Genomic DNA, 22378 nt, shown 5'->3' with positions numbered 1-22378 from the left:
GGCGCTGATGGCCGTTGTTCCCCAGAGAGATCTACCGTTGCCATCTACGACAACAACCACGGAGATCGCGACTTTTGCATTCTTTCTGGAGTGGAGCGATTCAGACGCATCTGCTGATTACTTGGTCTGCGGATTCAGGAATGCTTGCCGGTCTGCGAAGATGACCCGGCTCCGCGGAGCTTCCGTGAGCTCCTATGACGCTTCGCATAGTGGTGGCATGGACAGGTCTCCATCGCACCGCTCCAAACTCCCACCCAACGCCCCTGGTGTGATAGTTGAGAATACAGTCGATGTTTCGGATCCTGCGCAGGTTCTTTTGTGGTGTCGGGATGAGCGTCGACGGCAGTTCAACCTGCTAGTTCGCAGGTTAGTGTTCATTGAAACGAGTGCAACATGGCAGATTGGGACTAAGCTGAGCGGCTTGCAGGTACAAGAACCAGCTTCTTCACGGATGTCAAGACCCCGGATGCCAAACACCGACATGTGCTAGCTACCGCAAACGAGTGAGCGAAGGACCATATCGTCGTTACACCGAGCTGAGCGCCCGCACCCTGGCATGCTATTTGGCCAGTCTGGATAACGCGGAGGCTGGACTATGTCGCAACACCTCTAGAGCCTCATCAGACTTCACGCCCCAAGATAGTCATCGCCGATCAAAGCGACGGATTCCTACTGTTGAGACGAGGGAACGGAACGGTCGAGTGGCTGTAGGTGATGGGGCTATGGCGGGGCGAACGCTGCTGGATAAAGATACAGAGACCTCTGGCACTGGAGTCAACGATGCAACATCGCCGTCTGGCATGGAAATAGGCCGGAAGAGCGATGCCTTCCCGGAGGACGAAAGTCGCGGAATTCAGCAGCTGAAAGACCCCAAGTCTTTCACCCAGAACCTTTTCGATACCCTTTCTTTGCGAATGATCGAATGGCTTCCTTTGCGTCGGTCCCCAACCCATACCGATACTGCGCCTGATCGCGCAGGGGCGCGAACGAGAACGTTTTCACCAAAACCAGACACTCCTCACAGCAGTTATCAACGTTCTGAAAGGCCCCGCCGGAACCGGGACCAGCCATCCCAGTCAACCCAGTTGAACGGTAGCAACGTGCACACGCCGTCTTCGCGGCATGGCGGAAGTCAGTCGACGGCTCTGGAGTTGAGATTGCCCTGCCAGCAGATCAAACGGGTGTCCTTGACGGATGTGGACCAGTGGCGCCAAAGCCCGCGATCGAGCCTGGAAGAAAAAACACATACCGAACTGAAGCCCGCCCGGAAACTGTCCATCAACACGCAACCAAACGCCGACGAGTCATACAATCTACCTTCGCCGCCCGCTCTGAAGCACCGCCCGCAGAAACACCGAGGGCGAGCTGGTGAACAGCGAAAAACGGAGCGGCGCGTCTCCTGGGATGGCGCGAAACTCCTCAATGATGTTGAACGTTCAGACTCCGAAACGTACCCTCCTGTCAAAGCGGACCAGCATCCTGTGGACTTTCAATCTCCCAGCGACCGCAAACCTCGCCGCAGGGAGAGACGCCGCAAACGAGAGATATGTAGTATCCAGTCGGTCAGCCACCTCTCGGGTGAGATTGTCGATGGTTTGAGCCAGATCATGGCTCTTACCGACGATGAGGCCGATCGATGGAGACATGAACTGGAGTATATAGAATCGACTGGCGCGTTTGAGGATTCCGAATGGCGTTTCGCCACGTCCCGTCAGCGCGAGGTTTTTACATTTGTTGCACAGAGTGTTTTCTATGCACTTGGCAATACAAAGCATGTTCTACGATCGTTTCGCCTTCACACGGCTGGACCCGGCGAGATGATTGAACATGGTACTGGTACTACGTCCAGACTTGATTTGCAGCAATTACAACCTTCGCTGCGCAAACTCTTCACCATATGCCCCAAGGATCTTGTGTTTCACAGCCTTTGGAGTGCGGTGGAGACGTTGTTTATCCCCCCAAAGGAATTGTCCACTACAGGCCGACAATCTCGGCGTTCTTCATGCAACTCCACCAGCAGCGCGCCGGCAGCGCCGATAATTCTTCGACGGACCTCTGATTCGACGAAAAGTGAGCACATTAATGATGAAAATGCAGCTGACATCGCGACGATTGCCTTCTTTGCATTGGCTAGCTCCCTTCCAGAGGTCGATGCACCCACCTGGCGTGGGATTCTTCAGATGCGTGCTACTGGAACTGTGGCCTCCAGCTCTGAGATGCAGAAGCTGCCTCTTCGCAGTTCGCGTCTGGTTGTCGAAGCGACAGATATGCTGGAGCATGAACTCGCTTTGCGGCTCGTCAACCGCCTCGTCCGTGCTCTTACGGCCCGGGTGACTTATCACGAGATATCGAAAGCCCGTCAAACATATCCCAACGATACTGCTACTAAACAGAAAAGGAATGTTCTGGACCTTTTGATCAGCAACCTCAGTGAGCATCAGGGTCAGGTCACGGCCGAAAACAAGTATATGGACCGTCAGCAACTCCCCGGTACGTCCGCTGTTATCACTGAGTGGCTTCGTACCATCCTATTGAAGGAGTGGGATGGAAACCCGGACATTGCAAAAGGGAGCACAGTGGGAGGGGCCGTGCAGATGCTGTCTCTACTGTACAAAGAGAGGAGCCGCCTGGGCCTCATCCCGGAAGATTTCCATACGCCATTTCTTTCCGAAAGACTGGAACCGATGGAGATGCCGGTGGAATGGATCGAGCGACCACCCAACAATAGACGACTCCATCTGTTGTCCTATTCTTTTCTCTTTCCCCCGTCCGCCTTGGTGATCTACTTCCGTGCCCTGAATTATGCCGCCATGTCCAAGTACTACGAGGCCGCGATGACAACCACGCGGCATGTCACGCAGACCGCGTTTGGGGCAATTCAAATCCAAAATGATGTCGGTCTCCTGGCGCGGATGAAGACGTCGATGACGACGTACTTGGTGTTGGTGGTGAGGCGTGACAACGTGCTTACGGATGCTCTGAATCAACTTTGGCGGCGTGAACGACGGGAGCTTATGCGGCCGCTCAAGGTGCAAATGGGCATGGACGAGGGCGAGGAGGGCCTCGACCACGGGGGCGTTCAGCAGGAATTCTTCCGCGTCCTCATGGCCGAAGCACTGGATCCGGGATATGGCATGTTCACCATGGACCAACGCACTCGCATCTCCTGGTTTCAGCCACGCTCGTTGGAACCGCTCTACAAGTTTGAGCTTCTCGGGCTGTTTATGTCGCTAGCGGTCTACAATGGGGTCACCCTTCCGGTCAACTTTCCGACCGCGTTTTACCGTAAGCTCCTTGGCCTAAAGGTGAAGCACCTCGACCATATTCGGGACGGCTGGCCGGAATTGACCAAGGGGCTGGAGGGACTGCTCACGTGGCATGACGGCGACGTTGGGGATGTCTTCATGCGGACTTATGAGTTCAGTTTTGAGGCGTTTGGCAAGATCGAGACGGTCGACATGCAGCAGGTGGACCGGGATGCGGCATGGCCGTCCCCCTTGGTGCGGTCGCGCGCTGGGAGCCCGCTGCGACCGTCCCCTTGGCCTGAGGTGCACCGACAAACGGACAACGCGAGCTTGAGCCCACCACTATCGACCGCTGGCGAGGTGCCTGAATCACCCGACGACATCGCCAAGTCTCTGAATGGATCTGTGCCGATTCAGTCGTTTACACCCCCCGTGGAAGAGGCGCCGTTGGTCACCAACCGCAATCGAACCCAGTTCGTCAAGGACTATATCTTCTGGCTGACCGACAAGTCGATCCGCCCGCAGTTTGAGGCTTTTGCGCAAGGGTTCTACACGTGTCTTGACCGGACGTCGCTGTCGATCTTCACGCCGGAAGCGTTGAAGACGGTGGTGGAAGGGATCCAGGAGATTGACATGCTAGAACTAGAGCGCCATGCGCGATACGACGGCGGGTTTGGACCGAGTCACCGGGTGATCCGCGACTTTTGGAGCATTGCTCGGAAGTTTTCGCCGGAGAAGAAGGCGCAGCTGTTGGAGTTTGTGACGGCCAGTGATCGGGTGCCAGTCAATGGAATTTCGAGCATCATGTTTGTGATTCAGAAGAACGGAGTGGGAGATGCTGTGAGTTGACTTGATCGTCTTATACGGATATACTGATCTACTGATACTGACCATGAACAGCGACTTCCGACCAGCTTGACCTGTTTCGGGCGACTTCTTCTCCCCGAGTATTCATCCAAGGCGGTGCTGGAGGAGAAGCTGGACAAGGCATTGGAAAACGCCCGGGGATTCGGGGTAGCATGAGCGGATTATGTGTATATCCTTGCATTGGGTAGTTTATCATTTTGGTCTGTCTGGGTTGTGCATGGTCTTGTAGACTGTAGGGAGTCTCGTACTCGGTATACTTCGTATAGAGTGTGAGTCAGTCGGGCGACGTTCCTCCGATGTGGCGATGGGTGATTTGTCCTGGATGACCCAGCAGAAAAGTCTGGACGGCCGAAAGTCAACCAGCAATTGAATTTTCAGTGCCAACAATTTCCGGTTGACTGTTAAACAGTTCCTATCCTTGGGTATACTCACTAGGGCAGGGATATACCCCCCACGTATCGTGACTAACCCCGCGACTACCTAACTCTTACTTCTCCCGCATTTCTCATTCTCTTTCTCAACCTCAATCAACTCTCCCTCTCTTCACTCACTATTGACGTCGCCATGCCTCCCATCGTGCACTGCGTTCGCCACGCCCAGGTACTCACCCTTTACCGTCCGCGGGATACAGAGACTAACAGATCCAGGGCGTCCACAACATCTCGGTCGCCAACCACGTCATCCACGACCCCCTCCTGACGGACCTGGGCAACGAGCAATGCCGCCAGCTGCGCGATCGCTTCCCCTTCCACGACCGCATCGACCTGGTGACGGCGTCTCCCCTTCGCCGCACCATCTACACCGCCCTGCAGAGCTTCGAGCCCGTCTTCCAGCGCCGCCCGGATCTGAAGCTGGTCCTGCTGCCGGACGCCCAGGAGACGAGCGACGTGCCCTGTGACACGGGCAGCGACCCGGCCGACCTGCGCCGCGAGATCGACGCCAAGCAGCTGCCCGTCGACGCCGAGTACGTGCACGACGGCTGGAATAACAAGGAGGGCCGGTACGCGCCGACCACGCACGCAATCAAGGAGCGCGCCCGCGCATGCCGGCGCTGGCTGAAGGCGCGCCCGGAGAAGGAGATTGTCCTCGTCACGCACGGCGGATTCCTGCACTACTTCACCGAGGACTGGGAGGATAGCAGTAAATTCCAGGGTGCGTCTTTGTCTTTCGTCTTTCGACTCTTGCGTGGTGAGCATGGAGGATACTGATGAGTGTAGGCACCGGCTGGACCAACACCGAATACCGCACATACACCTTCTCCGCGGAGGAGCACACGGACGACCTGGAGGGCTACCCGCTGGACGGCGACAACGCCACCCTCGTCGAGACGCTGGAGTCGCGCCAGCGCCGCAACAAGGCCGGCCCCATGCCCGACCGCGACCAGCAGCGCGTGCTGTACAGGCTCGGCACGCAGGGCTGGGATGACCAGGGGCTGCAGCTGAGCACGGCGGAGCGCGAGGCGGCCAAGGTGTCGGAGGTCGGCGGCCCGAAGATGTGAACTGTCGACGAGGGATCCTGGCCGAGGGTTTGGTCTGATGGCTGTGCTGCTTTGTTTGTAGATAATGGATGATACATACATTGTTAGATGAATAGAATAGACCGTGGTCCTTGTCGGTTGTTTTGATTGTGTAGACAAAGGGATAAAGGGGTTTGTGTATGGTATTGACCGGGTGAGTACAATGGGTTTATTGGGACAAAGAGGCAGACAGATATATAAGGGTCGATGTGCGGGGAAGATTGTAGAGATCAGACAGCGACATCAGACAGAAACAGAAGACATAGAGTGCCAGGTGAGTCTCCCACCCACAGGCTGATCGTTGACGCATGTCCAGGTTCGATCACTATCTATATGAAGATGAGGTATATGAGTGGTGAGTGCTCCTCCCCGAGAACAGCTGACAGCGCCAGGCGACAACTACAATTATGAGACCGAGTCGAGATATATATATTACGAAAAAAAAAAAGCCTAAGTTACAGCCCTTCCCTGGACGGATCTCTACTGATTCATGCAGGAGTTGTATCGATTCATGTCTATTTGAATATACTATGGAACAAACTCCAGGTACGCCCCCATATATGGAATGGCTTACAGAACAGGCTCCCACAACGGACTATATACGAAAGTAAGAGTGAACGAAAGGATGAAAGACAGACTAAGTTTCTTTCCAAGTCGCGAACATGATCAGAGCTAATCAACTTGCAGTGCAATTCCGACAATCAAAGCTGTATATCAGCGGCTGGGTGGGCGGGCATCTTTTCGCCTCAAGACTTAGTGGTGAGTTGTCTGTCCCTATGTATCTACTACGGTTATAGATATGCACAGCTTGGGACTTTACTTGTGACACTGTTTTATAGATCAGACTATGTCTAAGTGAGCCCCTACTCAGACAAAGACTTACTGACGTGACACTAGATCTATCGCTCCGTACGTTGTCGACAAGATACATCCCGAACGATATTGAACAGGATTTTTCCCTCCTCTCAGGAGCATTCGCTCCTCAACACTCCATGACAAACTTGAACTTATTTATCCTCTCGTCGGAAGTTCTGCAAGCAATGAATCATGTTCATCATCCTGAGTTCCAATAGTATCACCATCTGTAAACATAGCTGTAAGGCCATCGTGCTTAAGCAGTGGTAGTAATGAATAAACACTGCCTCTCCCAGCTGTCCCTGCCACGTCATTCAACATATGTATTATAAAACCAACTGCAGTCGTCACAAGCATACTCTGATAGGATCTTTGCCCTACTCACGTGCAGTCGCGGGGCGGTGTTGATCAGCATCAGCATCTATAAAACGCAACATGCACTGAGCTGACAGAAACAACAACATCCATCTCAAAATGAATCTCTTCCATCTTGCCGTAGGCGCTCTCATCGGCGCTGCATGGCCCTTATGGTCCCGAATAAGAAACACCATCTTCTTGCCCCAGGTTGACCTGGGCTACGAAATCCACGAGGCCCTCTCCTACAACGTAAGACAACTATATCCCACCGAGACAAACTACTAACCCTTAAACCAGCACACAACCGGACACTTCACCTTCCGCAACATCCGCTACGCCCAGGCGCCCATCGGTGCCCTCCGGCATGCACCCCCCGTCGCACCAGCCGGTACAAACCCCGAGGTACAGCGAGGCAACGAAAGCCGGATCTGCCCGCAGGCCTCGCAGGACATTCCCGGTACGACGGAGGACTGTCTTTTCCTGAACGTCATCGTCCCTCGGAGCGTCTTCAACAGACGCGGAAAATGCAAAGCGGACGTGACGCTGCATTTTGTGTAAGGCCCCCTCTACGCCGTATGTTCTGACTCTGCTGACGCGTGTAGCATGGCCAACGATGTACCTGGTGCGATCGTCGATAAGGAGAGTCGTTTCCGCGAGGGACTCGGGGAGAACGTCTTTGTTAGTGCGAATTACCGGCTGGGACGCCTGGCGCAGCTGGAGCCGTCGCTGGCTGGGGAGCTCGGCGGTGACTGTGCGGATTTGGGGTGTTTAGATCGGGGGCTGGCGGTGGAGTGGGTGAGGAAGTATATTCATCTGTTTGGGGGGAATGGGAAGAGGGTGTTTACGATCGAGACTTCATGGTCTTGATGCTGTTTCTATGGTTTCATGGGAAGTCGAGGGTCGTGGACATCTTGGGGTACATACTAGACACCATTGTGAGAGGCTACTGCTATAATGCAGAAATGTGATAGTATTGTGACAGGGGTATATCAGTTCTATAATTTAAAGAGAACGGCACAGCTAAAGAGCATACGGCTTGATCGGGGGCTCTTCGTCCGTCCCAAACGCCAACTTTAAGACATCTAGGACGCCCGCAACCATGGTGGTCTCTGTACCGAGAAAGTCATCGATCGTCAGCCCCGGCGGCAAGAATTGGCCGCAGACGGCGTCCAGATCGATCCGCGATGGTTCACCAGGTCCGTCATGCGTCAATGCATCGACCACCAACGCCCACGCAACAGGATTCACCAGCATACTCTCATGAGTATAAACACTCCCGGCAATCTGGCCCGGACACACTAATTGCACCTGGTTGTTGGTCACGCCGACGGCGCGGGCATCACGCAGGAAGGCGGACGCCTCCGTCCCGATCTGCGGCTGCACGACCTCATCCAAACTCGAGTACAGCGTCGTCGTGGGGACGTAGGCGGAGTCGCCGCCGTTGCTGCGAAGCGTGCGGAGCAGGCTGGTGTTATGGGCTTGCTGGATCAAGGACGGCGTGCAGAGCCTAGACGGGAATCCAGGACAGGGACCGCCCATAAGTGTGCCGTGAAAGTCCGGGCTGACGGGCATGAAATCCTGCACGACTGCGCGCGTGGAGGACCAGTATTTCAAGGCCCATTGCGTGTCGAGGCCACCCTGCGACCAGGAGATCACGCCAATCGTGCTGTTGTTGGACATGCCTGAGAGGTAGTTGATGGCGTAGGCGACGTACTCGGCGTTTATCTGGACGTCGTCGAGGGAGTTCCTGGGGATATTCAGCCACACGGGGTCGGCGAAGCTTGTTGCCAACAGGAGCTTGACAAAGTTGAAATGGTAGGTCAGACCGGCGGGCACGGCGGTGCCCGGCACGAGCAGGACTGGCGTTTTCCCGTTGGCGCCGTATTCGAAGCTCGAGGGGATGTACAGGGCCGAGCGGAGGGTAGCCTCGTCTACTGAGTAGGGTGCGTCCTCGGGGGCCTTCTGGGGGTAGATGGGTGAACTGGGAGACTTGGTGTTGATATTGTTGGAGGAGTTGATCTCGTCGTCCGTGACGCCTTCCAGCAGGTCGAGGACATTGCTTGGGAGTAAGCCGCGGGCCACCAAGTCTAGGGCATACGCGATGTGGTCGAAGGTGCCATTGTGAGAGTCGAGAAGATCGGACAACTCCTTTATAGTCCCATCCACGGATGTGACGGGAGATTTCTTGCCAGTGGAGAGGTCGAGCAGATGGGAGACCAGCAGGTCGACCTCTTGTAATGCGGATGCACCTAAGAAGCCCAATGCCTTGACCCCGTTTGTCACCATTAACAGCGTTTCTGGAAGACTGCGGCGATCCATCGACAACGCAGCCGTCGTAATAGACTGTCCTAGAAGGACGCCGGTAAAGACCGCCATGGCCACGGGCGGATACATTGTGGTAGTGGAGTGAAGACGACGAGGGCTGCAGGAAGAAGTCGACATTCCCTACCTTGGATATGAACATACCAACCACTGCCAACTTTGACATGCCAGTGCAGGTCACGCTTCACATCGAAACTTTGGTGTGCGTCACCATGGCTGTCCCTATTGTAGCTTGGCCATACCATGGCAAGCTCGTTCTCCCATACATCTGGTGGAATGACATGAGGTTGCACAAGATGGGTTCTTAGGGTTGTCCATCCCTTCGGTGGCTTGACACATCGATCGCCCTCGATGTTGGAGTGGAATCGATCTCCGGAATGTATCCCTCTTGGATCTCGGAGGACTCCGTCGGGGTCTCTTGGTTCTTCCGGGATTCCTTATACTCATGAGAGTAGAAGTATAGTCTCAGTCCGATTGGGTGGACAACTGGTTGTCATCACAGCTATCACAATCCGCATTAGATTATCACGGCACATACAATAGTCCGTTGTCAATGTAATGAAGCGAATGTTCCATCGGCACCGAGCGCCTCCAAACAATCACGATAAAAGCCAAGCTTGCGGTCGACCCGCTTGTGTCGACATCGGTCTTCCCCGCATCATCACCCCGATATCCCACACCACACCACACCTAGACTTGCCATACCAACAGAGCACCAGCTCAAACAAAGCAAGACAATGGTCTCCAACACAGACATTACCTACCTCCGTCGGTGCGTCGAGCTCGCCCGCGAAGCCCTACAGGCCGGCGACGCCCCCTTTGGCTCGGTCCTCGTGGACGCCGCCGGGAACATCCTCAAAGAAGACCGCAATCGCACCGTGACCGACGCCGACGTCACGCTGCACCCGGAGCTCACTCTCGCCCTGTGGGCGCAGAAGAATTTGAGCCAGAACGAACGGGCAACAGCAACGGTCTACACGTCTGGCGAACACTGTCCGATGTGTGCTGCCGTCCATGCAAACGTGGGGTTGGGCCGTATTGTCTACGCTAGCTCCTCTGCGCAGTTTGATCAGTGGAGGAAGGAGTTGGGGGTGACGCCTGGGCCTGTTGTGTCCCTTCCGATTAATCAGGTGGCGCCCGGGTTGAAGGTTGAAGGTCCGGCGCCCGGTCTGGATGAGGAGGTTCGGGAGTTGCATCGGGTGAGGTATACCCGGGCGACGAAATCATAGGGTTGGTTTGTGGGTGGTTCACAGCGAGTGGGCTTCTAGCGATGATGGACGATGAATGGATTGATGAAGGATATCACTGCTTCTCATAAAAATTACTGTACTCGTTACACCTCGTCTTGTTCATTATGAGTCTGAGTCTTTGGCTTTTTCTTCCATCTCCATGCCCTCCGAGGCGCGAGGCTAGTCGTGATGAGACCTGGCCCTCCAACTGCCAGCTGGAACGGCGCGAGGTCTTGCTCGGTTTTTGTTTCCTGAGGATCAGAAGAGACTTCAGGTGAATGTGACTGGGGCTGATCGTCCTCCGAGGAAGCTTCCACAAGAGACGACCTCTCCTTAACACTCTCGTCTTCTACCTCCCACTCAACAACCCCCACAACCCCATCATACTGCCCCAGCACATCCAAATCCTCCTTACCCGTATCACGAATCCCAACATTAGATTGATGAATTTTGACATCAGGAATGTGTCGGATATCAATGAAAGACTACATTTCCTCCTAATGATGGTAATACGTACAACTTCCTATGCATCAAAGTATTCGGACAATTGCCTAATTGGGTCATAAGTGTTCAACTCCGACGATACAGTCGTCGATGCATATACATATCATAGATTTCATTACCGTACACCAAAATAGGACTATGGATACATTTTCCTCCCCTTTCCAGCCAGTACCTCGGCGAAGAAATCACGGAAGGTCACTGGTTGAAAGTCCGGATAGAGCTCTCTCGCATTGATATAACCCAGATAGTCGGCATAGTCGGGAGTGTTGTCCCGACGCACGTACTTGCTATGCTGATATTGGGCTATGAAAAGGCTCCTGCGCTTCATGGGATCACGGGGATCCTCACCGAGAGCAGCTTTGGCTTGCTTCACGCTTGCTTCGATGTCTTCATTCGATACCTGGAAATATGCTGTTAGTAAAGTAATCTGCTGAAATGAAATCGACTTACCCGAGTCGGTTCCAGCTTCTCCCCAGAAATCTCCTCCGCGATCCGGTAGATTTCGTTCTCGGAGAGTACCTCTCCAAACGTGTAAACATATCTGTTAAGAGTTCTGTTATCGAGAACGATTCGCGCGACAAATCGCCCGATATCACGTAGGTCGGTAAGCAGATTAGGAGCTGTCCCGTCCCCATGAATTGTCTTCAATGGAGCGATTTGGGCGTAATCCACTTTGCCCGACGGGAGAGTCGGGAATGAGATTTGATACCAATAGCCAACATCGATCACGGTATACGGAATACCCAAGAACTTGATGGCATTGTATATTTCTTCTTTCTACTTGCCTGTTAGTCGGGTCGGCTATTCTTGTCAAATCAGGGTATTCGTACCTCATCACGGAGAAGCATAGCGCCGTTTGGAGGCGCGACGGTGATGAAAGCGCAGGGAACCACTCTTTTGACACCCGTAAGCTTCGCGGCTTGGAGTAGCCTCTTCTGTTGGAGCAAGTCATTGGGCCCAATAGCACTGATGAGAATGTCGACACCAGTCAGAGCAGACACAAGCGCGCTACTGTCGTCAAGGTCTATGGATTGAATCGGGATGCCTTGCTCTTGGAGCTTTTGGACCGCCGGCTTTTTGGCAGAAGCGGGTCGTACTAAAAGCTCCACATCCTAACCAAAGAATAGAAAGAAATAGGTGTCAGGCATGAAAGAGAATGCGATATATAGCCGATTCAACTTACGAAATGGCCACACTCTTGCAGCCCATCCAGGATAGAGCTGCCAGTCTCACCCGTCGCTCCGAGGAGCAGTACTTTCTGCTTGACAGTCATTTGGAGTGAAATTTCCTGAGCCTGCGAAAGGAAATCTTGTATACCGAGACAGGTAGAGTCCTATACACGGGTTGCTAAGCAGATTTAAAGGCTTCCAGCTTCCGTGCGGTCTGTGGAACTACAGACTTGGCATTTGATGCATCCGATATCCGAAGGTGCTTCTGACGGGACCTATGCATCCGATAGTTTATGCACGGAAAGATTCTTTCCGATCCACTATTCAACAACAACAACACTCGAAGTTCACACTTGATTGTAGTTAAATAATACTGACAAATATTTATTAATTCAAAGAAGAGGCAGCCAGTGAACAAGTTAGCATTCAATTTGGATTTCTAATCACTCCTACCACACTAGCGGGCAGAGAAAGATAGAAAGAGAATAGGATGTACATGAGCAAGTCACCTGGAGAAACCTCGATTTTTGCCTTCGCAGGCCCTTTTCCAGTAAATATCATGCCTGCTATTGCCGTCTCTGGGGGCAGGAATGGCCTCGGCCTGGCCACTGCACAAGTATCGTTCGTCCAAGGCGGGCATGCAAATAGGTTTTCGAGTTTCATCTGTGGTATAGAACCTCACAGTCCGGGGCACTAGAATGTGTTCTCCTTCATTCGAGGTATCCAGAGAGCTCGCCGTGGAGTAGCAGGCATTCCTCTCGTCTTTCTCTTCATAAGAAATGCTATGCTAATAAACTTATTGGTCGGAACTATTAACCAAGGTTTATGGAGAATGTGCGCTAATAGTCATGGGCATAGACTTTAGCATGGCGTATTTAGCGCAGGAGGAAAAATGAAGCTGGACAGAGAGATAACTGAGAACTTAGTAGAACAAAAATATTCACATAATATTTCTGAATTCCATACTGATTGTTGCCTTTTTAATGTCTCCTACAGCATTCGGGTAGTTTCAACATTAGACCTTATATTTTGAGAACCATGTTCAAGCATGTTATCGATGTAGTATTCAGTCATTAAAGATCAAATCGCTCATTATATAACAATTGAATGTCTAAATTCACATCCAGGAGTACGAAATTCCTTCAAATAAGGACGATACCTAGGCATACGACTAATTACGTAGGTACGTTACACCGTGAGAGGCCATCGAAGTATTCACGTCCACCTGGGTACGACCGGGGTACGCCATAATCAACAGGTCTACATTGCGACTACTTCACTCGTCTCTGGCCACAATTCTACATATACTCCCCTAATTACACTTGACTCCGGGGGTATTACTTCTCACAGGGTAGACACGTCATGGACTTCCTATATAAGCGAAAGCCGCTCTTATGGTTCTGCACCAAGGCCACGAAACAAAACTATACAATTAGAACTTATGTATTATCCAAAAAAAAATAAGAGCCAGTCACATTTAGGTACTAGTGGATGGGCTTCTGTTACTTATGGCCAGGCAACTAAAGACCATTCCATTCTAGGTGCCCCTTCGCAGGGGTTTTTTTTTTTGGAAATCCGAAGCAATACAACGGACCATATAAATAGGACCATCTCGTCTCGCCTTTCTGGAGAATCACTGCATCATAAACTGCCTATTTTCCATAGACAGCTTCTCTACCAATTTCTCTATCAATTCCAAGGCAATTTGATCTATACTAAAGAAAAAAATCCTTCTCAATCTTCTCTTTCCCGAACAAAATGCGTTTCTCTATCACGGCTATTATAGCTATGGCAGCTGCTGGCGCCATTGCCACTCAGGATGACCACTTCCAGGCTAAGATATGCCCACATCTTGACACCCAAGACCACGGCTGTATTCGCTATACCCGGGGCTTTGATGTGACTGGGGTCCTTACAACCGTGGAGCTGCCAGATATAAAATATGCATGCGATTGTGTTCAAGCCTGCTTGGATAGGCCAGATACTTGCGCTTCATATGTATGGAAATTCGATGAGCCAACAGCCAACCGCCGCACCTGCACGCTGTATTCCAACTTCAACCTTCCATCTGGCGTCGATGTCCTTTACAACCCCACTGAAGTACCAGGTGTTAACCAGGGCCTGAATCCGATCTCCGACAACCCTCAAATCGGTGGCCGCGTCCCGAAAGCTACAAAGAACAACGGCACTGAGTTCGACGATGAAGCGATTTCTGGGCCTGTCTGGCAACTAGAAGGTGGCAAAGTCCAATGTTAAAATACCCCTTTTTCAGCACTTGTTGCTGGGGTTGCGATCGTTTCCTATTTGCCGCCAGACGCTTCTTCATCGGCATTCAGCCGTAAGGGGAATAATAGTTGGAATGATAATATGGTTGTTTGGTGGAAGTCGAGTACTTGAATTGGGTGTAATATCTGATTTCAACAATCATTTGCCGAGTGAAGTCGTGTTGTGGAGTCTGTCTCGACCTTCTGATTTCAACAATCTTTAGCGCCTTTCAGTTGAATTTTAGGTAGTCCGATGTTTACATGATATTTTATCCTTTATTATCTCCAGACGTTGAGCAGATCTAATGGTAGTGTCCGATTTTATAGCATGGAGACGGAACCTGAACATATATAGAGCTTTGATTCAGCTAAATCGGGTACTACAGTCTCCGCCTTCGCCCACTGGGTTTGTGATTAGGTGCACGGCGCTTGTGCCACTTAATGCTGTGCTTAGGATGTGTTCTAAATTTTTGTGAGTAAAGATTAGGTAGGCAGGGTCTGAATGGTGCGCTGATCTAAAGCTCCCGAGTAGTAGTTAAGTGAGACTTGGAGGAACAGGTAAATAGCACAGGTATTAAGCCTCTGCGACGACCCAACGGCTCTAATGATGGTTGTGGTTTCCCCAGATAGACTCCAAAAAAAACGACAGCACCGACGCTTTCTAATCCAAAGTCTCTCTAATAACAGCCAACGAACGTTCGCCGCCTGTAGGCTTCTTCGATAGTTCATATAAATGGCAACAACTACAAAATGAGACAGGAAACACTAAACCTATACTAAATACTGCCCCTACTTTTCAGGTGTCGTCCGTTTCTCAAGGATAGATTATCTGATACAAATGGCGGTCAGTATCTACTATTTTTATTATCTGCTGTGCCTTTCCGGGCAAATATTTAAGATTGCACCTTTATATTCTGGACAGTATAGTTCTAAAGACAATATTCTGAGTTCAGATCAGGCTAATCGACGCGGCAAAATAGGGCGTTGATATCGTAGAAGGAAGGAATATATAACCGTTCAAAGACGGCCCAGAATCAACGATATGCAGAATTTGCATCTGCATCTCAAAGAGTAGAACAACAGGGATGAATCAAGGAGCAGCGACTCAGAGAGTAGGCTGAATATTGTGATTCGAGGGAAGGCTGAATGTTATTATTGAGACTTTCACTATAAACAGCCCAGATCTATGAGGCCTGGGCTGTAATTCCGGCGTTGTTTTCACAGGTCTCTACGGAGTACCTAGTATGTTCTAATTGCAATTCGGAGATGAGCCTCCAGACTAGTCGGGGCAGTGTCAGGCAACGGAATTGAAGATTGACCCAGATTGATTAACCGATTTGTCATATACCAGGTATGAAAGAATCCATCTGCCTAGAGAAGGAAGATCTAGGGTCCTTATATAGTTAGTACCTGTAGTGTAGCAGGCACACAGTATACTCTATTTATAGCCGGTCATGTGGCGCAGTTCTCCACTTCCCGTTCGGCTTCATCATCTCATCATCTCATCTTCTCCAACTTCATCTCCATATTTTCTTCTTCTCTTCTTCTCCCTCCTACCCTCCCGTCTTATATCAATGGACTCCCCGCCGAGCTTCTTCTGCTCTGCATCTTCCCCCCTCTAACCAATCCCGACAGCATGATCGACGAGAACCTTCCCAGTATGTATATGACCTCCTATCCACTACTCCGTACATCTAACATATTAGCCTTCTTCCTCAAACCCACGAAGCAAAAACATCTCTGGACCATCTACCTGGCCCAACATGGCGACGAACCCACCCCCGTCTACACCCTCCGTCACCCCGACCCGAATTCTCCCGACTGCAAGAACCGCTACGCCGTCGCCCTCGCCGACCCCTTCGTCCCGGACGTGATCTACGGCGAAGTCCTGATTATCCCCGAATGGACGCAGCCCAGTCTCTCCGCTGATGCCATCCGCCAGAACGGCGGCGTGACCCCGCCGCCCGAACCCATCCTCCCGACACGCTTCACCGTGCACCTGTACAACCCCGACCAGCAGATCACCGTTCATTTCAAGCCCAAGTCCTGGAACAGTCCGCCCACCTGGTCCTTCGAGATGCCGCAGCACACCTTCCGTCAACCATCGACCTCGGCCCTCGACCACACGCTGACCGACCCGGCTGCTGCCGATACCACACCCAAGCTGCGGTTCAGCTGGCGACGCGACAGCAAACTCTCCAAAGACATGACGTGTTTGCTGTCTGGGAAGACGACCACCCTGTCGGAGACCAAAACCAAACACAAGGAGCCGGACATTACCGTGTCGATCTTCCAAGCCCTGCGCGAAATTACCCTCTACGAGCCGAATCTGTACCGGGGGAGATGAAGGATTTCAGGGGGCTCGAAGGTGGTCCTGTTACTGGGGGCAGTGACGATCCGCGACGTCTACTTTACGCCGATGAAAGGAGTCTTTCCATCTGTCGAAGCCGACCTCGCCTGCCGCGGCGACTACAGCACCTGTGATCGCTCCCCCCAAACCCAGACCCAATAAAGAAACGCCCGCCGTATCAGGAGCGCTGGCCGCTCCAAAACCGGCACCCCACCCGCAACCATCCCCCAAACCAGACCGCCGCAAGCAAGAGCTCGACCGCGAAGAGGAGAAACGTACGAAGAAACTGCTCGAAGAGGAGGAAAAAGCGCGTCGCAAACGCCAAGCAGAAATCGACAAGGAGACGCGTCGTCTGCAGAAGCTCTACGGCCAGGAAGAGCAAAAGGCGCGCCAGCAGGCCCATACTCCGGCCCTGCCTCCGCGCCCGTCGCAAACCCCTCGACCGCAGCAACCGCCGCGGCCACACTCGAGCATGCCGTTTCGACCGCACCCGCACCCGCAATATCACCAGTCGTCGGGCTCCGTGCCGCATGCGCCGCGACCCGGCCCGTACTTGTCCATGCCTGTGAATGACGGCCGACGGCAGTCGTCGCTGGGCTTTGTGCCGATGCAGCCGGTAGCGACAGGGGCACGGCCACCGGGGCCCAAGCCGAAGAAGAGTAGCTTCTTTGGGTTCCGGAAGACGTCAGAGGACGCGAAGCTGGCGAAGAAACGGAGCTCGATGTTTTGACCGAAACTTGTTATGATACCCTACACCTTGTACGTATATACCTAGTAACCATGCATGAATGATATTACTACGAATGCGTCAACGCTGTCCAGACTAGTGTAGCGGTCTCCCCTCGACTCCCTCGGTGGTGATGGTCACCGGCAGGATGTTCCCGTCGGCATCAAACTTCATCCGATCGATACACACCACGCGATGGTCGCGCTCGGTGTCGTTGACGGGGCGCCGATGGTACACGATATAGTAATCCTCGCCGTCGGGGGTAAACACACTGTTATGGCCGGTGCTGGTGCCGACGCGGTCGTTTCCCTGCAGGATTTGGACAGAAGTATTGGAGAAGGGGCCGGTAGGCGAGGACCCAGTGACATAGCTGACGCCGTAGGAGTTGTCGCCCCATCTGCACCGTTAGCTCGTCCATACCCCATACGGAGTATAAGAGAAGGAACTTACCCCCCGACACTATACATCAGATAATACACCCCGCCTCTCTTCATCATCCACGGCCCCTCCACATACCCCGGCGGCGTGATCTCCCTGAACTCTCCTTTGAGGTTCACCATATCCTGCTCCAACTCCACAACAACCGCATGACTCCACCCCCCAAAATACAACCACACGCGTTGCCCCTCATCATCATCACGAAACACCTGCGCATCGATCGGCTCCGCGCCAAACACCGTGCTCCCGACCAGCGGGGTCCCGCGCGCGTCTTCGAACGGCCCCTCCGGCCGCCCGGTCACAGACCTCGCAACCCCGATGCCGGCGCCGTCGCCGGCGGAAAAGTACATGAAGTAGTCGCCGGCCAGCGAGCGGGCGACGGACGGCGCCCAGGCGGCGCGGTTGGTCGACCACGGGATGGCGGTGAGGTTGAGGATGTGCGGGTGTTTGGTCCAGGTGAGCAGGTCGGGCGAGGAGAAGGCGTCGAAGAAGGTCTGCGCTTCGTAGGCGGCCGAGTAGGTTGGGTAGATCCAGTAGGTGGTGCTGAAGATGCGGGCTTCCGGGTCGGCGTACCAGCCGGGGAAGATGGGGTTGCCGGATGTGTGGTGCAGGGGGGATTGGAGGGAGAGGGTGGGGGATATGAAGAGGAGGAGGGAGAGGATTGTCTTCATTTTGTATGTATGTATGTATGTGTATAGGTTGTAGGTAGAGAAGAGAGGGAGTGTATGAATGGAGTGTATGGAGGTGTAGAGGTCAGATGCAATGCAGATCTGCGGGGGAAGACAGGGATGTGTTCTATTTACAGCCGGAATGGCTGATTCGTGTTGTTTATCCAGGCTGGGATTGTGATCTATCATGGATGGGTTGATGTCGTTGGGTACACACTGTCTGTATACTACCTACTTGTATACTCCATATAGTAACGATATCATACTCGAGGTCAATATTACTACATCTATACGAGCTCCACAAACACGAGCATCGTATCTGAAGATCCGACCCATCGACTTAATTATAGAAGCACCGCGCTTAGCGCCCAATCACCAGCGCAGGATATTGTTCGCAGTACGAGCGTCTTCGGGAGGATCCCTCGTTTACCGACTTGGGAATACATTCAGCTGGCTGCTCCGACGGTGGATACACGAGCGTCTCATCTTCAACACGCACAACGCAGGAGCAGGCCCAGCGACATCGTATATCATGGGGCGATTCTGCGATTCTCCATCGTATCATCCGTATCGCGACAATCCTCATCATTCGCCTCTCATAAATATGCCTCCACGAGCCCTCGCCCTCACCCTCACCCTCACCCACAGCAAAGCAAAGCGACCTCTCCTTTCGATGCTATCCACAGAAGATGGTCGGCGTCCCGCACAGCACCGGCTGCGCGCGTTGTCGCGAACGGCGCATCAAAGTATACATCTCCCCTCTCCCACCCCGTCACCGTCTCCTCTAACACACACCGGCAGTGCGACGAAGCAACCCCCCACTGCACCCAATGCCGCCGCTACGGCCGTCCCTGCCCAGGCTACAGACGCACATTCCGCTTCCAAGACGAGCGTCCGGCCCTCGAACGCCGGCACCAGTCGAGCAGCGCTCAACCGTCCCCGACACCACCGCCACAGCGCACGCTCCCCGACGCCGCCGCCCTCACCCTGATCCAGGCACACATCGCCCGCGACGACTCCCCCCGAAGCATAACCCCCTTGCCACAGCAGCAGCAGCCTGCCCTCTTCGCCGAAGAAATGCGCACCAGCTTCCCCGCGCTCTCCTCGCAACTGCGCATCCGGCGCCCAGGCACCGACTGCGCCGCGCACATCGCCGCGAGCTTCGGCCAATCCGCCGTGCAGGACGGCGCGGTGACCTGCGTGACGGCGATGGTGCGGGCGGCGCGGACGCACGACCGCGGGCTGATGAAGACGGCGCGGCAGGCGTACGCCGCGACGCTGCAGCAGGTTGCGTGCGCGCTGCAGTCCACCCACACCCACACCTCGGCGGAGGGGACACAGACACAGTCTGAGAGCGCACGCGGGGCGGACATGTTGGCGGGGGTGATGATGCTGAGCGTGTACGAGCTGTACGCGCAGACGCGGCGGGACGCGTGGATGGTGCATGCGGAGGGGGTGCGGAGGCTGATGGGGTCCCGCGGGGCGTCTGCGCATGGCAGCGGCTGGGGGCGGGCGTGCTACCTCGCGTTCCGGGGGCTGCTGGTGGCGGCTGCGGTGCAGGAGGGGACGGCGTGCTTTCTGGCGGGGGAGGAGTGGGTGGAGTTGGCGCGGAGGGTGCGCGCGGAGGACGTGCGGCGGGCGGGACAGTGGGGTGGGTTTGTGGGTGCGGCGGACCGGGCGTTCATGGAGGTCGTGCTGTGTCCTGGGTTTCTGGCGGAGGCGCGCGCCGTGCGGGAGGAGGCGGCGCTGCGCGGGTTGGTGGTCAGGGTGCGGGCGTCGCGGGGGCGGTTGGTGAGGGTGGCGGCGGAGTTGAGGGCGTGTGTGCAGGCGGGGATGGGTGCGGCGCTGGTGCTGCAGGGGGTGGAGAGTGCGGTGGGCCTGCTGGATGGGCTGCTGGAGAGACTGCGCGAGAACGAGGTGCTGCCGTTTCGCGTGGTATCGGCGCTGGAGCGCTGGTTGGCGGCGCCGTCGGGCGCGAGGGATGTCACGGCGCTGGATCGCGTGGCGTCGTCGATGGGGATGCTCGGGACGGTGCTGGTGGTTCCTGAGATGTCTTGATAGATTCGTTACTAGTGTAAGCTATAGGCAGGCATGGAGCTGGAACTTCATTCATAGACGCATCAATATATACAGGCATGGCGCATTACAAATGACAAGGCTAATAATCCATTGACTGCTCTAGCAGACTCCTCAGCTCCGCCTTTTCGGCCTCCAGCTCCTCGTTGAGGTTGGGCGCTAGCATGAGTACGCGCTTCTGCGGAATCGTGCCTTCAACCAGCGACTCGACGTCGGACGGCTTGAAGCCCAGGTCTTTGAGTCCCCGGGGCTGGTCGCCCAGACGGCTGAGGAAGCTGGCGATGGCCTCGCCGAGCACCTCGCCGGCGCTTTCGCGCTTGACGTTGGAGATATCCACACCAAATGCCTCGGCCGCCGCCAGATGGCGGTCCGGGTTGGACGCGGCGGTGAAGCGGAAGACGGCCGGGGCCGTGACAGCCACCGAAACGCCGTGGGGAATGATCGGGTGGTCGACGTCGTAGCCGGCGTGCTTGTATCCCGGGTTCTGGCTGGAGATGGGGTAGCTCATGCCGTGGCACAGATGCACGCCGGCGTTGCCGAACCCGACGCCCGCCAGGGTGGCGGCGAGCAGCATCTGCGACTGCGCCTCAAAGTCATCCGGGTCGCGTACCGCACGCGGGAGGTACTTGACGGTGCTGCGCAGGGCCTGCAGCGAGAAGATGTCGGAGATGGGGTTGGCGCCCTGGTAGGCGGGGCGGTTGATGGGGTTGGTGGGCCGCGGGGTGCGCTCGTTGTACGGGATGGCGGTCCACGACTCGAGCGAGTGGCAGAGCACGTCCAGCCCGGACGAGGCGTGCACGGCCGACGGCATGGTGCGCGTGTTGAGCGGATCGCAGATGCCGAGGGTCGGCTTGAGGTTGCGGTGGGCGATACCCGTCTTTGCCTTTTTCGACACGAGGTCGAAGATGGCGGTGCCGGTGGTCTCGGAGCCCGTGCCGGCCGTCGTGGGCACGGCGACCAGCGGCTTCAGCGGCCTGGTCACGGGGAGCCCCTTGCCCAGGGGCGCGTTGACAAAGTCGAGAAAGTCGGCCTCGGGGAAGACGGTGTAGAGGTTCATCAGCTTGGCGGTGTCAATGACAGAGCCGCCACCCACCGCCAGAAAGGCATCGGGATTGTAGGGCTTTGCAAAAGCAATCGCTTCCTGGACGCTGTAGTCCTTTGGCTCGACGCGCACCTTGTCGAACACGGTGAACTCGATGCCCTCGCGACTGAGACCCTCAATAGCCTGCTTCATCGCGTCCAGCTTGGCGACATTCTGGTCGGTGACGACGCAGACGCGCTTGGCCTTCATGTTGGCAAAGTCCATGCCGACCTCCTTGGTGGCACCCGGGCCGAAACGGATGCTGGAGGCGGCCATCTCAAAGGCGTACTCCTTCTGCCGGGAGGGATCCGTGGGAGTGGCCATATGGCGACGCACATGGTCCGCCAGAGTCGGAGAGCGATGGTGATGATGGTGGTTGGGGTTGGAATGACAGGGACAGGAGGGCGGATGCGTGTATTGCACAGTGCGCAGGAGATTGAGGGCGCGGTTGGCGGCCGAGGGGGCCACACGGATGGTAGGAGAGACCATATCGGACGTATGGAGTACGATGTGAGAGCGTGGAGGGTGGTTAGAAGAGAAAGGGAGATGATGGGAAGAAGAATAAGAGAAGACGAGAGGAAGTTGGAGAGATGGAGAGGATTTTGTGGGGAAGTGCGGGGAGTTCGGCAAGAAGGCCGAGGTACCTATACACTGCATGTGTACGGAGTAAATCCCGCTTTTCGTCGACACCCGGAGAAAAAAAGGGATAC

At 54.7% G+C, this 22378-nt stretch overlaps 10 protein-coding genes across 10 annotated transcripts; 6 read left to right on the top strand and 4 right to left on the bottom strand.

Annotated features, from left to right (window-relative positions):
* Positions 1 to 160: 160 nt before the first annotated feature.
* Positions 161 to 4094, top strand: ATEG_06067 (HECT domain protein; the record flags this gene model as incomplete). The annotated part of the gene is made up of 2 exons (XM_001215245.1): positions 161 to 366; positions 428 to 4094. The coding sequence occupies 2 exons, from the start codon at positions 161 to 163 to the stop codon at positions 4092 to 4094; spliced, it is 3873 nt and encodes a 1290-aa protein (XP_001215245.1).
* A 582-nt stretch (positions 4095 to 4676) lies between these two features.
* ATEG_06066 (uncharacterized protein) lies at positions 4677 to 5610 on the top strand (the record flags this gene model as incomplete). The annotated part of the gene is made up of 3 exons (XM_001215244.1): positions 4677 to 4712; positions 4760 to 5264; positions 5330 to 5610. The coding sequence occupies 3 exons, from the start codon at positions 4677 to 4679 to the stop codon at positions 5608 to 5610; spliced, it is 822 nt and encodes a 273-aa protein (XP_001215244.1).
* Positions 5611 to 6957: 1347 nt separating this feature from the next.
* ATEG_06065 (uncharacterized protein) lies at positions 6958 to 7707 on the top strand (the record flags this gene model as incomplete). Its single annotated transcript, XM_001215243.1, has 3 exons — positions 6958 to 7089; positions 7138 to 7394; positions 7443 to 7707. 3 exons carry the CDS (start codon positions 6958 to 6960, stop codon positions 7705 to 7707), a joined length of 654 nt encoding a protein of 217 aa, XP_001215243.1.
* A 215-nt stretch (positions 7708 to 7922) lies between these two features.
* ATEG_06064 (uncharacterized protein) lies at positions 7923 to 9407 on the bottom strand (the record flags this gene model as incomplete). The annotated part of the gene is made up of 3 exons (XM_001215242.1): positions 7923 to 7949; positions 8140 to 9262; positions 9307 to 9407. The coding sequence occupies 3 exons, from the start codon at positions 9405 to 9407 to the stop codon at positions 7923 to 7925; spliced, it is 1251 nt and encodes a 416-aa protein (XP_001215242.1).
* Positions 9408 to 9899: 492 nt separating this feature from the next.
* Positions 9900 to 10446, top strand: ATEG_06063 (nucleoside deaminase; the record flags this gene model as incomplete). Its single annotated transcript, XM_001215241.1, has 2 exons — positions 9900 to 10366; positions 10416 to 10446. The coding sequence occupies 2 exons, from the start codon at positions 9900 to 9902 to the stop codon at positions 10444 to 10446; spliced, it is 498 nt and encodes a 165-aa protein (XP_001215241.1).
* A 585-nt stretch (positions 10447 to 11031) lies between these two features.
* Positions 11032 to 12168, bottom strand: ATEG_06062 (aromatic alcohol reductase; the record flags this gene model as incomplete). Its single annotated transcript, XM_001215240.1, has 4 exons — positions 11032 to 11295; positions 11346 to 11672; positions 11726 to 12007; positions 12079 to 12168. 4 exons carry the CDS (start codon positions 12166 to 12168, stop codon positions 11032 to 11034), a joined length of 963 nt encoding a protein of 320 aa, XP_001215240.1.
* Positions 12169 to 13822: 1654 nt separating this feature from the next.
* Positions 13823 to 14320, top strand: ATEG_06061 (uncharacterized protein; the record flags this gene model as incomplete). The annotated part of the gene is made up of 1 exon (XM_001215239.1): positions 13823 to 14320. The coding sequence occupies one exon, from the start codon at positions 13823 to 13825 to the stop codon at positions 14318 to 14320; it is 498 nt and encodes a 165-aa protein (XP_001215239.1).
* Positions 14321 to 15964: 1644 nt separating this feature from the next.
* ATEG_06060 (uncharacterized protein) lies at positions 15965 to 16675 on the top strand (the record flags this gene model as incomplete). Its single annotated transcript, XM_001215238.1, has 2 exons — positions 15965 to 15986; positions 16035 to 16675. 2 exons carry the CDS (start codon positions 15965 to 15967, stop codon positions 16673 to 16675), a joined length of 663 nt encoding a protein of 220 aa, XP_001215238.1.
* Positions 16676 to 17501: 826 nt separating this feature from the next.
* On the bottom strand, positions 17502 to 18514 carry ATEG_06059 (glycoside hydrolase family 43 protein; the record flags this gene model as incomplete). Its single annotated transcript, XM_001215237.1, has 2 exons — positions 17502 to 17802; positions 17856 to 18514. The coding sequence occupies 2 exons, from the start codon at positions 18512 to 18514 to the stop codon at positions 17502 to 17504; spliced, it is 960 nt and encodes a 319-aa protein (XP_001215237.1).
* Positions 18515 to 19440: 926 nt separating this feature from the next.
* On the bottom strand, positions 19441 to 22157 carry ATEG_06058 (uncharacterized protein; the record flags this gene model as incomplete). The annotated part of the gene is made up of 3 exons (XM_001215236.1): positions 19441 to 19975; positions 20033 to 20564; positions 20699 to 22157. 3 exons carry the CDS (start codon positions 22155 to 22157, stop codon positions 19441 to 19443), a joined length of 2526 nt encoding a protein of 841 aa, XP_001215236.1.
* Positions 22158 to 22378: the final 221 nt, after the last annotated feature.

Source organism: Aspergillus terreus, genomic scaffold, assembly GCF_000149615.1.
Source record: "Aspergillus terreus NIH2624 scaffold_8 genomic scaffold, whole genome shotgun sequence".
Classification (NCBI taxonomy): Eukaryota; Fungi; Ascomycota; class Eurotiomycetes; order Eurotiales; family Aspergillaceae; genus Aspergillus; species Aspergillus terreus.
This window is presented reverse-complemented; position numbering and strand designations above follow the sequence as displayed.